Below are 14,107 nucleotides of genomic sequence, written 5' to 3' on the forward strand. Positions count from 1 at the left end.
GGACCTTAAGCTCTCTGGCAACCCAGAATCCTTGAGCCACCTGAAGAAACCCTCAATGGAAACCGTCGCGCCAGGAGTCCACCGCCCAGCTCTTACCACTCTTCTTTGCTGTGGCTCAGCTGAATCTGATACACATTGCTCATCTTAACCGTTAAGTTCCCCTCATCACCTTCTTCCAAAGGCAAAAACGTTACAGTTCCATTGAGGACATCTGGAAAGAAAAAGAAAAGAATGACAAATGACAACTGCCTAGCTACCATCGCATCAGAAGCAGCACCACAAACAGGGAGGAGTCAAGAGGGACGCGTTGAATCCCGCAGGGCTCTCCCCAGCACTCTATTCCCGACAGCACTCCAGGAGGGAGCTTCTGCCTTTCATTCACGGCTACAGCCCAGAGCCGAGAATGTGCCAGGCACACAGCGGCCATTCTGGGCAAGCATCTGCTGGGGGCGCATGAGCCAGCACCTGAGGAAAGGGACAGCCTACATGGACTCTATCGGAACCTGAGAGCTACATCAGAGAGAACAGGGGTCTTCTGCCCTAGCTGAGTGTCTGCCACAGCCTGGCCATGACCTTCGGGTGTGAGCAAGGCACAGAACCCTGCTTAACCATCAGAGGCCAGTTCAGGAAAGTAACATCATTCCAGGCCTTCCTAACAACGGCTTTATGTTGAGCGGAGCCCTCGCTGCATGGAGGGACTTCGCACTCACCTTCCCATCAAAATGTAAGCAGAGTGGCATATTCCTAAGCTAAATGTACAGTATTCTATCAGTTTCTGTGGATACTTATAGTTTGGCTATATAAAGTTCTATCTCTACAATCAATCGTGTTTACCTTTGATATTAAAAAAAAATAGCAAAATCTCAGTTAAAGAGGACTATATGCTTCACAAGCCAAGTATGTCCAACTGTAGCTCACCTTCCACAGCAGGTGAAAGAACAAGGTCTGCCAGAGGGGAGCGGAGCTGAAGGAGCTGAGTGGATTCAGATCGAGAGCAAGCAGTGTGGGGGCAAGAAAACTCGGACAATCAGCGTCTACTGCTATGGAATCCAGGGCGGCCAGGGAAGGCCTCCCTAACAATGTGATGTTTGAGCAGAGAGCCCAAGGAGGTCAGGGAGTGTGCCACGGGGCACCTGGAAGAAGCGTTTCAGACACAGGAGCAGCAACTGCAAAGGCCCTGGGGCAGGAGTGTGCTCAGGTGCGTGGGGAATGGAGGTGAGTGGTGTGGCCGAGGTGACAAGTGGTAGGAGGTGAAACCAAAGGGAAACAGGGCCCACCCAGGTCACACAGGGCCTTGCAGTTCACAAAAGTACAGCTGTTACTGTGAGTGAGACCAGAGAGAAGAGTACTGACACAATGCATCGTTCTTTCCACGATTCACCTCATTGAAAAGCCGCAACAGGATCAGGCAGGTGGCCGATGCCTGTTCTCCCAGCACTTTGGAAGGCCAAGGTGGGAGGCCCACTTGAGGCCAGAAGTTAGAGACCAGACTAAGCAACATAGTAAGACCCCATTTATACAAAAAATAAATAAAGTAAAATAAAACTCACAACTTTATCATCAGTATTATTTTCAGCACCCTCTGGATCAGGGTGTCTCAACCCCGGCGTCACTGGCATTTGTGGCTGGATAACTGCTGATTGTGGGGAGTTGTCCGTGCACTGTAGGATGCTCAGCAGAAGCCCTGGCCCAACCCACCAGGTGCCAGCAACATCCCGCCCTCCCTGACCAGTGTTGCAACCCCAAATCTGCTGTCGATGTTGTCACTAAACAATGACACATTTCCATTTTTTTAATTTTTCATTTTTCATTTTTGTGGGTGCATAGCAGGTGTATACATGCATGGGGTACATGAAACGCTTTGCTACAGGCATGCAATGTGAACTCATCATATCATGGAGAGTACAGTGTCTGTCCCCTCAAACATTTGGCCTTTGTGTTACATAATCCAATTACACTCTTTTAAAGTTATTTAAAAATGTACAATTATGGCCAGGCACGGTGGCTCACGCCTGTAACTCCAGCACTTTGGGAAGCTGAGGTGGGTGGATCACATGAGGTCAGGAGTTCGAGATCAGCCTGGCCAACATGGTGAAACTCTGTCTCTACTTAAAATACAAAAATTAGTTGGCTTTGGTGGTGCTTGCCTGTAATCCCAGCTACCTGGGAGGCTGAGGTAGGAGCATTTCTTGAACCCAGGAGGTAGAGGTTGTAGTGAGCTGAGATAGCGCCACTGCACTCCAGCCTGGGCCACAGAGCGAGATTCCATCTCAAAAAAAAAAAAGTACAATTAAGTTATTATTGACTCTAATCCCCCATTGGACTATCATATAGTAGGTCTTTTTCATATTCTATTTTTCTTGTACATTGTAACCATCCCACCTCGCCCCAACCCTCCCCTCCCCTTCCCAGCCTCTGGTGACCATCCTTCCACTCTATGTCCATAAGTTCCATTCTTTTGATTTTTAGACCCCACAAATAAGTGAAAACGTGATGTTTGAATGACAAACTTCTGAGTCAGAACCCAAAACTGTCCCAATTGAACCCTCTGTTCTAGGTGAGAAAAGTAGGCGTTAAAAATATGAAGTCATCTGTCTCAAGTCCACACAGCCTCAAATGCAACGCTGTTGCTTGACCAAAGAGGTCAAGTTCTTAACCACTGTGTCGTCTCGTTGCCTGCTATGAACATTTAAGATTTCTCAGTCACATTACTCTTTTTTCTGTTTTCTTTGTGGGGGAGGGAGTTGAGTCTCGCTCTGTCACTGGAATGCAGTGGTGTGATCTCGGCTCACCGTAACCTCTGCCCACTTCTGCGTCAGTCTCCTGAGTAGGTGGGATTACCGGTGCCTGCCACTACACCTAATTTTTGTATTTTTAGTAGAGACAGGGTTTCACCATGTTGGCCAGGCTGCTCTCGAACAGTCACATTACCCTTAAGACCTTCATAAGCTTACCCAGAATAGGGCCAAGAAATACACAGGAGCTGCAAGAGCATCTCCACTTCACGCAAACAGCAGCTAGCATTTATTAGGTACTTATCGGGTGCCAGGAATTATTCTAAGCACTTGACAGTGTGTTAATTCCATTTAACTCTTCCGGCGACCCTAAGAGATTTTATTATTAACCTATTTTACAAATGCAGACACTGAGACACAGAGAGGCTCTATAACCTGCCCACAGCCATACAGCTTATCACTGGCAAGACCAAAATTCATACTCCATGGAGGACGTAAGTCCTCTGGTGAGCCTTCCTGGAGGGAGCTGAATATAGAAAGCAATCCTGAAAAAGCACTCCTTATTGAGAGGGAACACTGCCTCCCTGAGAGGAAGAAAGGAAAAATTCAGTCCTGCCCCTCTCTTCAGCTAAGTCTACACATGAAGGCCTCATGGGCACTGCTTCTCAGAGCCTCTCAGCCCAGTGGATGGACACCGTAAAATGGTTACGAGTAGAACACAGTTGATAAGAGCTGGAAGAACTCCTAAACTAGGCTGGACTGGCAGGGTCAGAGAGATCCCCTGGAGGAAGGGACACCCAGAGTCTTACAAAGGCACAGAGGCACACAGTACTGGGAGCTGTCAGAGGGGACTATGTAACTACCAGCAATTGCTGCCTGAGGTAGGCACCAGGGCCTCCCAAAAGTGTCCATGCCCTAATACCCAGGACTTGTGAATATACTGTATTTCGTGGCAAAAGGGACACTTTGCAAACATGATTATGGTTACAGATCTCAAGAGGGAAGAGTACTCTGGATTATCCGGGTGCGCTCCATGGGTCATGAATAGCAGAGAATTTTCTCCAGCTGGAGGCAGAGAAGAGAAGCAGCAAGAGAGGAAGACGGAGAGATGCTAAGCGTGAGCAGGACTCAACCCCACTGCTGGCTCTGAGATGTTAGAAGCTTCATGAAAGAACCAGAGAGAGGCCTCTGGGACCTGACAGCCAGCAAGGGAAACAGGACTCCAGGCCTACATAAAAAACTGGATTCTACCAACAAGGCGAATGAGCCTGGGAACAGATTCCTTCCCAGAACCTCCGGGTAAGAGCCCAGCCGGCAGGCTCTTTGATTTTGGCCTTGTGAGAGAGACGCAGAGAAACCAGCAGAGCCAACAGGGATTCCTGACCTACAGAATTGAGGGAGATAATTAACTTTTTGTTGTGACCATTAAATTTGCAGTAATTTGTTACAGTGGCAATAGAAAACACAGACTGCTGAATAAGTTTGAGGTAAGAAGTGGCTGAGGCTGAAGTGTCAAAGTCACGGGCAGTAAAAATAAATGCCAGAGATTTAACAAATACTGAGGACTAGTAGGTTCCCATCCAGCCAATCTCTATGCTCTTTCACAGCTACCTGTCTCAGCACAAATAGCTCCCTTTACACCTACAGCTGGACCTGCTAAACCCTAGTTATCATGCAATAACCAGCTGGTCCTTCACTGTCTCCTGAAGCCTTCCAGACACCTCCCCAATCAATTATCCCATCTTCTGTACTAATGACACAGATTTCTACGCGCCCAGTCAACACACACACACCTAACAACCTCCCTAGGACATCGCAGAGGAACTGGCATAACAGGTACCCTTAGGACCTTTTCATTGACCCGCGGTTCCATGAATGCTTTTTAATCTAATCGTATCCGTCTACTATCAAAACACTCTTACCTTGCACAATTATTTCCCTCCTGGGAGCTGTAATCGGGCAATGAGGGCTAGTTTTTGGGATGACGGTTCTGAGAACCACGTCGAGCTCACGCTGCGCCTCTGGCTGCGATCCCGCCCCGGAGCAGGTGAGGAAGGCCAGCAGCTTCGAATTGCCACGGGCGAGACTTCGGGATAAATCGTCCCAGAGCGAATCCAGATCCGCGGCGGGAAAGTCGCCCTCCCCTCCTTCAGCATGGCAGGGGTGCCCGGGGTCTCGCAGGGGCGCTGAGGCGGCTTCCCTCTGTGCCTCCTCTTGCTGGCACTGGCCCTGGGCCTCCTCACTTTCGCAAAACGCCGTGCCCTGCTTGGGTCCTGATGGCGGCCTGGGGTCCGGGCCCCCTCCGGGGTAACCCTGGCCGGGTCCCGGACCCCGCTCCTTCTGCTCCGGGCCTGCGCTCGTCCCGGGGCCGCAGGCCTCGGCGCTGGGCAGGGTGGCGCTCCGGCGGGCCTCCAGGCGGGCGCCGCACAGCCGTTTGTTGGCCACCTGCGGCCTTTCCAGCCACACCTCCACCGCAGCCCAAAAGCCCCGTGGGAGCAGCGCGCCTGGGTCGCTGATCGCGGCCCGGCCCACCTCCGCCATGGCACCCTGCAAGTGTAGAGCCCTGGCAGCGGCGCGCCGAGATGATGCAGCCCTGTGGCGCGGCGCGTTGACGTCATGGGGCGTGGTGCTGGGACCGGAAATGAGAGTGGCTCGAGGGGACCTCCTTTCCTGCTTTTGGTTTCCCTGGCGGGGGATCGAGTGTGGAGTCTGTGGATGAGGAGTTTGACGTTTGTTTTATTCCCTGGGGATCCACCCAAGGGGCATTGCTGCCTGATAGTAACATGATCTGAACTGTTTTGAGAGAATTCTGGAGGTGGTATATTTATAGACTCAAACAGCTAGCAGGTGCGTCTGGACCCATTGTCCTCAGTACTGATTGTTAGGTCCCCAAGTCCAAGCCTGGCCGTCTTAGCCTTGGTGACCTGCACGTACCCCTCTGGATGGTCCCCGGGAGCCAGAAAGTCTGGAGTAACCACAAGTAACCCGGTGGCCACAGAAAGAAGTGAAAATTTGTTCCTGCCTCAAGTAATCGCCCTGTAAGCTGCACCCATTGTTCCTGTTCAGCCTTGCAAAAATTTCCCCCGGGACATTGGGTTTCTCAAGACTCCCACCCCTGTAAGTATGTAATCTATCGCCCTCTCCCCATTTATTACAAACAGGCATGATCATAAGGGTGGGGACCGCAACCGATACTCCCCACCCTTATGATCATGCCTGTTTGTAATAAATGACCCCTACCCTTGTGATCCTGCATCCCCTGACGCCCTTCCCCTCCCCAGGATAGATAACTGCCTTTAGCCCCAACCTATGTAACCAATCCTCTCTCCTACTCCCTTGGCCTAACTCCTTTCTCCGACTTGGCCAGTTTGCACCCAAGTGCGAAGTGAACGGCCTTGTTGCCCACACAGAGCCTGCCTGGTGGTCTCTTTACGTGAGGGACACATGTGACAGTGATTACTGGTAAAAGTCAGGGAGCCTAAGTTTGTGAAAGTTCAAGATGAGTCCTCTTATGAAAGCTCACTTTTCTCCACTTGGGTTCTGGTTTGATTTTAGTGGGAGCCTTACAGCCAGTGCGTTCCTAAGTCTGAGCACAGCCATGACTGTTTTGTAAGAATGATGTAATGTTATCCCATGAGGTTTGAAGGTCACCTGTCACCTACATGTCCCCAGGAGGAACAGAGAAGGTTGGATCCTGCCAATTTAGTCCAACATCATCAGCAGCTTGTCTACAGAATCTCTAGTGAAATCCAAAAACCTCCAATATTCTTTTTTTTTTTTCTTTGAGACGGAGTTTCGCTCTTGTTGCACAGGCTGGAGTGCAATGGTGCATTCTTGGCTCACAGCAACCTCCGCCTCCTGGGTTCAAGCGATTCTCCTGTCTCAGCCTCCCAAGTAGCTGAGATTACAGGCATGTGCCACCACGTCTGGCTAATTTTTTGCATTTTTAGTAGAGACAGGGTTTCACCATGTTGGCCAGGATGGTCTCAATCTCTTCACCTCATGATCCACCTGCGTCGGCCTCCCATAACCCCAATATTCTTAATTATTTTTGTACATTAATCCCTCAACTTGGATTTTGCCATTCCCTAAAGGATCTCTGTCACAGTCAGAGAAGTGAAAACTAACTGAAATCATGTGATTTATTAGAGAGACGAGCACAGACCAAATGTCGGTGGAATTAAGTAAAAGGTAAATGAGATATATCCTCGCAGACACACCTGCTCCCCTTAGCGTTTGATCACGTACAGTAATTGCTTTTTAGGCTGTCCGAGTTAGTTTTCTAGGGCTTCCATAACAAATTACCATGAACCCGGTGGCTTAAAACAGCACACACTTATTCTCTCATAGTTCTGAAGGCTCTGAGAATCCATTCCTCTCTCCTAGTTTGTGTGGTTGCCAGCAATCCTTGGCATTTCTTGACCTGTGCCTCCAGCACTTCAGTCTCTGCCTCCGTGGTTACGTGGTGGTGTTTCTCTGAATCCCTTTTCCTCTTCTAATAAGGGCACCATTCACAGTGGATTAGGGACAACCCTAGTCCAGTATGACCTCGTTTTAACTTGATTACATCTGCAAAAGCCCCATTAACAAATAAAGTCACAGATGCCAGGGGTTAGCACCTCAACATGTCTTTTAGGGACACAGTTCAACCCCAACACCGGCCAAAGGTATTTAGCCTGGTTAGGGCAGCCAAAGGGCCAAGAATTATGACTCTTCCTAAGCTGCCCCTGAGTGTGGGGACCTGGGCTAAGCTGAGGGTGCAGAGCTAAGCAAGCCCCTGCCCTTGAGAAGCTTTCAGGCTGGCAATAGAGACGGAAGGATAAACAAGTCAATGACTATGGAATGTGAAATGTTGCAACAGTCAATGTTACGAGCAATTGGCTTGGTCTTCGACATGCATAGAAGGAAATACTATGGCACGGGCTCTTGAGAAAAGGAATCAATGTGAGCTGACTGGTTAGGAGTCAGGAGTCAATGCTCAAATCTGTCTCTGGAGCTGGGGCTGGGGCAGCTTTTATATGCAGAGGGATCTTGCAATGAGGTGATTCGGGGCTTGCTTCTCAATTTGGTCCCTGTTTCTAGATCTGAACACTTTGGTTCTGCCTGTATCGACTTTTTAGTTCCTGTTGGCCCCAGGTTTACAAATCCAGCACACTTAGTTCATCTGTGCATGCTCAGGGAGTTCACGGCAACTGAAAAACAACTCGCCATTTTATTACACAACGTGGAACTGGATTGGGCTTGCTCTCCAGGTACAGAGCACAAACAGGGTTCAGAGGTCACAGAGCGAGAAGCTCGTTATCCTCTAAAGCTCTGTCCATCTCTAAAGGAAGGTGTTGTTAAGAGAGGACCCATTGGCAACTGAGTTAAAGAGAACCAACTTTTGAAGATCCTTTGCGGGAGTTCTGACCTCAGAAGATCTGGCTGTCCGAATAAAGGACACAAAATAAAGTGGTTCCCTAGGTTATAGTGTCATGGGAAATTAGGAGACCAGAGAGACGGACGGGCAGAACAGGAGGATTTTATTAAGGTGTACACCAGCTCAGTGGATTCACATCCAAAAACTGAGCACTGAACTAAGACCGAGCTTGACTTTTATACGTGAAAGGCAGGAGCAGAACAGAGGCAGTTTATCAAAAATGACAGGTTTACAACTTACGCTTACGTATGACTTGTGCTATGTGGCACAGACGGCCACTGTCTTTCCCTTGCACAGCTTATCCCGCATGCTTCACTATGGGGCCTGGATGACTGCAATCCAGGCCTGCTGAGACATGTCACAGTGACCTGTGTTGCTCACGTGAAAAACAGCTATAGAGAGCAAGAATACATGAATCTCTAAACTTATAAAACTTGCAAACAGGATACAGTTTCTCGGGGAGTGGGAGGAGTCAGGGAAGTTTTACTCACACTATAGAGAAGAAGAGAAATTTGTTTTCTGCGCTCATTTTCTGCTTTAGTAGTAGTTTGTTCCTGGTGGAATAAAGTCCTTCCTCCTTGATTCTCCTCTGCAAAGGTCATCACATAGGTAAAGCAACAAGTGAGGCAGATCTTAATCAATTTTGAGATTTATTTTGCCAACGTTGAGGTCATTTAGTGGCACTTTCCTGACCGGTCCCCACCCCTGTGTACAGCCCTGCTTCTCGCTGTTTCCCTACCCAATCAGCAAACCAGAAGCCTGTGGCTTTTGCATATTTATGAGCTCTGTTGTTTGTAGCCCTCTACCACCGCTCATATTTGTCCTGGGCTGTTGTATTAACCTTCCTCCTGGATTTCCCTGCCTCTAGTGTCACAGTCTGATCTGTCCCATACACCGCCCTTGGTGATTGTCAGAAGGAAATCTGGTCTTGTCTCTTCTGCTTAAAATCTTCAGTAGCTTTTACTGCCCGTAGAAGCACATCCGGCTTCCTTAGCTGGACATGCGTAGACATACATACCACCACTCCCCCAACCCCTGAAACACACACACATTCCGGGACTCTCTCTGGGTTTCCATAGCACTCCAGGCATTGCTCCACATCATGAAGGTTTATGTTTTCATAACCGCCTCCCACTAAACTGAGCTCTTTAAGGCATAGTCCCTGTCTCACTCGAGACACCCAGTGTAGTGACCTCACATGTTATGCTTTCTGGACTGACATAAACTGGAGGGCGTCTACTCTGCGTGTTATATAATCGTAGCTATGTAGCCATAATGTGGGAAGGTTCATCACCTGGCTCAGAGCCACTGTTGTTTGCAAGAGGTGTAACTGCCCTGCTGATGCTGTGCATACGGCTCGTGCCCAAAGCGAGAGAGTGAAGTTTCTGACCCTGTAAGAGAGAGCCGGCCTTGCAGGCCAGGGAATGCAGCTGCAGGCGTGGGAGCCGCAGGAGCCGCAGAGCCGGAGCAGGCAGCAGAGACAGAGACCGTGTAAGAGAGCTGCCGAGGAAAACCATACCTCGTCTGCCTACGCCCCCCGAGTGTTCTTTCAGCTATCTGCCACCCATCCACCCACTCCCCTGGGACCTCAGCACAGGCTGGAACCTGGCTCTCGGTGTGGCAGGTGCTGATGTTAGAGTGGGCATGCTTGCTCACTTTGATCCATCTCAGGTTGCAAAAGTACTTTTGTGTTTTCATTCAGCTTGATACGTCATATGCTTAACTAAAACGGCAGGGAGGCAAGGTGTCCCCTGATTTCTCCACAGACACCAAAACTGTTGCATCATTTAAACGTGGGCTCAAGTCCTCAAAAGTCAGACTCTGTGGTCTCATGCTTCTCAGCCTTTTAGTGACCCTGAGGTTTTATTGTATCCTGGCATGACTGACTTAGTCCCTGCCTCTCTGCTGCATGTCACGTGAGCTTAGCAGAGAGCGGTCACGGAGACCTGCAGGCCTGGGAAGCTGATGTTTGGGGGGAGGAGCCGGGAAACTGCAGTTGGATATGGGCTGGTATCCCTGCACAAGATCATGTCAGTTCCTTCCTAGAAACCATGCTGCTGATCTAAGAATACAGTTAACCTGCCTGCTGGCCCCGCCTCCAGCACCACACAGCCTGGTTCCTGCCTTTCTGTCCAAATTCATTTTCCAGCCCTCTCCCTCTGCCTGCCATGGCGCTGCCACAAAGGTCTTTTTTCCTTCAAACTTGACAAGCTCATTCCCACCTTAAGGCCTTTCTACTGGGTGTTCCTGTTGCCTGGAATGTGCATTCCCAGATCTTCTCCCACTTAGAAGTCAGCGGAAATGTCCCTCCCCAGGCAGGGCTTCCCTGACCACTCAACCAAATCGCCCCCACTTTGCACCTGCTACCATGTTTGTTTCCTTGTCGTTATCACGCTTTGTTTGCTGTCTCCTCTCTAGAACGTATGCTTCTTTAGGTTGGGAACTCTGTCTGATTCATCACCATAGCCCTAGTGGCCTTTTTAGTACACAGCAGATGCCCCATGAATAACTGCTGAATGAAGCTGTCACTGAGATTAGGGCGTGTGTCAGGAGAACGCTGCAGATGGCAGAATGGCCTCAGACTGTTTCTCTGGGGGAAGCAGGCCCCAGCCAGAGGCTGCTGGGTGTAGGGAGCAGGGAGAAAGCTGGCGAGATCCAGGCTGAGGTCAATGATCTGCCCCACTGCCCGTGGCTGGGAAGTGTCTGCATAGCACCATCCTCTAGGACTTTCTGTGATGATGGCAATGTTCTCTGCTGGATCGCCCAGTAAAGTACTTACTTTTGGCTACTGAGCTGCACCTGAGTGTAGCTACTGCAGCTAGGGAACTGATTTAAATTAGATTTGCAGGAAATTGAATTTATTTAACTAATGTACATTTAAACAGCCGCATGAGGCTAGGGGCTTCTGTTGAACAATGCAGCACTGGAGGGGCTCACCAGGGCCCCTAAAGGCCCTCCATTCTGGGTCATTCAAGGATAACGAGCGTCCCCTTCTAAGGCCCAAATTTGAATAAGGTGGGAAGACGAGGGGCAGAAAGAGAGTGAGTCGTGAGCAAGGACCTGACTGAAGTAGTGTGGGCTGTCCCTGAAACCCTGAGGCAGGACGGTCCAGGGGAGTTGCTGTGGCTGGTGGGTATCCAGGACAACTTGATTGATAAGGTGGAGGTCCTGAACCAGCCGGTAAGACTTGGCCGGTTTTTGGACAGGCAAGATTGGAGTGTTGTTAGGAGAACTCCGGGGGTTTGGCCCCATTTCTTCCACGTCTATCACCTATCTGGGCATCATCCTCACCCGCGCTCTCCCTGGCGATGGGGTCCAGCTAATCTCTGACGCCCCACCCCTCTCCCAAACAACCGCTTCTCTCCTTCCTGGGTGTGGTTGCTACTTTTACCTCTGGATACCAGGTTTTGCTATCCTAACTAAGCCGTTGTATAAACTCAGTAAAGGAAACTAATCCGACCCTGTTGATCCTAATTCCTTTCCTCACTCCTCCTTTCGCTCCTTAAAGACAGCTCTAAAAACGGCCCCTACTGTAGCCCTCCCCAGTTTGTCTCAACCCTTTTCATAAAACACCACTGAAATCCAGGGCTGTGCAGTGGGAGCTCTTACACAAGAGCCAGGTCCGTGCCCTGTTGCTTTCCTCTCTAGACAGCTGGACCTCACTGTCCTAGGCCGGCCCCAATGTGTGCGGGCCGCTGCGGCAGCCGCTCTAGTTCTTCTGGAAGCTTTCAAAATCACGGGCTATGCGTCACTGACTTTATCCACTTCCCGCAATCTCCAGACTTTAACCTCCTCCTCTCATCTTCCACAGCTGCCATCTGCCCCACGTCTGGTCCAACTCTATTCGCTGTTTACTGAAACTCCCGCTGTGCTACTGCGCATGGCCCCGATTTGAATCCAGCCTCTCGCTAATACCAAACATGAACGCTACTCCCGCACCGCATAACTGCATGTCCCTAAAATGTACTGCTGTTTCCCCTTTTCCCCACACCTCTTTCCCTATTCCAGACTCTGATCACACATGGTTTATGGATGGCAGCTCTTCCGAACCTAAGCGGTCCTCTCCAGGAAAGGCTGGCTACTTCTATCAGTGAAGCTGCACTCTCCCTCCATCTGCTACTTCTCAGCAGGCTGAATTAATAGCACTCACACGTGCTCTTACCCTGGCCAAAGGGCTCAGAGGAAATATCTATACTGATTCCAAACATGCCTTCCACATCCTCCATCACCACGCTGTCATACGGGCAGAAAGAGGTTTTCTCACTACACAAGGATCTTCCATTATCAAGGCTTCTTTAATAAAAGCCTCCTTAAAGCTGCTCTTCTCCCAGCTAAGGCCGGGGTCATCCACTGTAAAGGGCACCAAAAAACTTCAGATCCCATCACTCAAGGAAACGCATTAGCAGATGAGACAGCCAGGAAAGCAGCCAACGCACTGCTATCCCCACCTAGTGGACAGTATTTTTCTTTTTCATCAATTAATCCTCTTTATTCGACCTCAGAATCATTAAAGTATCAGTCCCTCCCCACTCAAGGTAATTGGTTTTTAGATGACGGAAAATCCCTTCTTCCTGCCTCGCAGGCTCATTCCATCCTCTCTTCCTTTCAAACCACTTTCTTGTAGGATACAAGCCTTCAGCCCATCTCTGACAGCCTCTCATGTCTTCCCCTCATGGAAGTCCATCCTTAAAACAATCACATCGCAGTGCTCCATCTGTCACTCTACCAACCGCCAAGGATTTTTAAGACCTCCTCCTTTTCCTACCCATCAAGTGTGAGGATTTGCTCCCACGCAAGACTGGCAAATTGACTTTACTCATATGCCCCGCGTCAAAAAATTTAAATATCTTCCTATATGGGTGGATACCTTCACGGGGTGGATTGAAGCCTTCCCTACTGGAACAGAAAAGGCTACTGCGGCTATTTCTTGTCTATTAAACAATATCATCCCCTGGTTTGGCCTGCCTACTTCCATACAGTCAGATAATGGCCCTGCTTTCATTAGCCAAATCACCCAAGCAGTCTCGCAGGCCCTCGGCATTCAGTCTCCATACTCCTTACCACCCTCAGCCTCAGGGAAAGTAGAAAAAGCAAATGGCCTTCTAAAAACTCACCCTTCAACTAAAAAAGGACCGGGTGTCTCTTGTGTCCGTTGCTCTTCTCTGAATTCGAGCCACTCCCCAGGAAACCCCCGGGTGTAGCCCTTTGAACTTCTATATGGCTGCACCTTTCTACTCGGGCCCAACCTCCTTCAGACCCCAGCCCTCTTGGAGGCTATCTTCCAGTTCCCCAACAAACGAGGCAGAAAATTCGCCGAGCTGCTAATCTCTTATCCACTCCAGACACCCAGCTGTACAAGGACATCTTAGCCGGACGATCGGTACTGGTCAAGGACTTAACGCATCCAGCTCTACAGCCTCAGTGGAAAGGTCCTTACCTGGTTTTCAACAGTGCCCCAGCTGCTGTCCACCTGCAAGACCCTCCCCACTGGGGTCACAGCTCCAGGAGTAAACCGTGCCCACCAGACGACCAGCTTAGCCCACCCACCTCCTCTTGGAATTCACAAGTAGTCTCCCCTACTTCCCTCAGGCTCACTCGAATCCCTGAAGAGCAATCCTAGGCCCTAAATGCCCTGCACGTGTTTGCACTGTAGGTTCTCACTCTTGCTGCAAGCCCTCCTGGCTGGCATCTCCCGGTTCTACCCTCCGGATGCCACCCTTAATTCCTTTCTAGAGCGGATAGGTGACAATGGGTGGCAAGGAACGCTCCAATTCTTTCCCCCAGTGAAGTTCTCCTTTTTACTTTCCTACTCACTCTTGTTCTCGGTCCCGTTCTGTCGCTCTCTGGCCTTTCCTAGTTCTCTTTTACATACTATCAATGTAACATTCCCTCCTCAATGAGGCCAACCCATCATTGGCACAAAACTGCTGGCTCTGTATCTCCCTTTCCTCCT

At 49.8% G+C, this 14,107-nt stretch overlaps 2 protein-coding genes across 3 annotated transcripts in view; one reads left to right on the forward strand and one right to left on the reverse strand.

Moving 5' to 3' along the window:
* Window positions 1-5,321, reverse strand: part of TRMT44 (tRNA methyltransferase 44 homolog) — a 46,901-nt gene extending 41,580 nt beyond the window's left edge. The window contains exons 1-2 of one of the 2 annotated variants that reach the window (XM_064365483.1): window positions 4,658-5,321; window positions 97-211 (exon numbers count right to left, since the gene is read on the reverse strand). In XM_064365483.1, the coding sequence (XP_064221553.1) occupies window positions 97-211; window positions 4,658-5,276 (734 nt within the window). In that variant the 5' untranslated portion in view covers window positions 5,277-5,321. Of the gene's footprint in view, window positions 1-96; window positions 212-4,657 lie in introns of those variants that run through there. The other variant, XM_064365486.1, reaches the window with a different exon arrangement.
* A 129-nt stretch (window positions 5,322-5,450) lies between these two features.
* ACOX3 (acyl-CoA oxidase 3, pristanoyl) overlaps window positions 5,451-14,107 on the forward strand; it is a 71,601-nt gene continuing 62,944 nt past the window's right edge. The window contains exon 1 of the mRNA XM_012473526.2: window positions 5,451-5,852. The gene's annotated coding sequence lies outside the window, so the exon portion shown is untranslated. The remainder of the gene's footprint in view (window positions 5,853-14,107) is intronic.

This window comes from Aotus nancymaae, unplaced genomic scaffold (genome assembly GCF_030222135.1).
Source record: "Aotus nancymaae isolate 86718 unplaced genomic scaffold, 86718_ANA_hifiasm-v0.15.2.pri h1tg000006l, whole genome shotgun sequence".
In the NCBI taxonomy this organism is placed as follows: Eukaryota; Metazoa; Chordata; class Mammalia; order Primates; family Aotidae; genus Aotus; species Aotus nancymaae.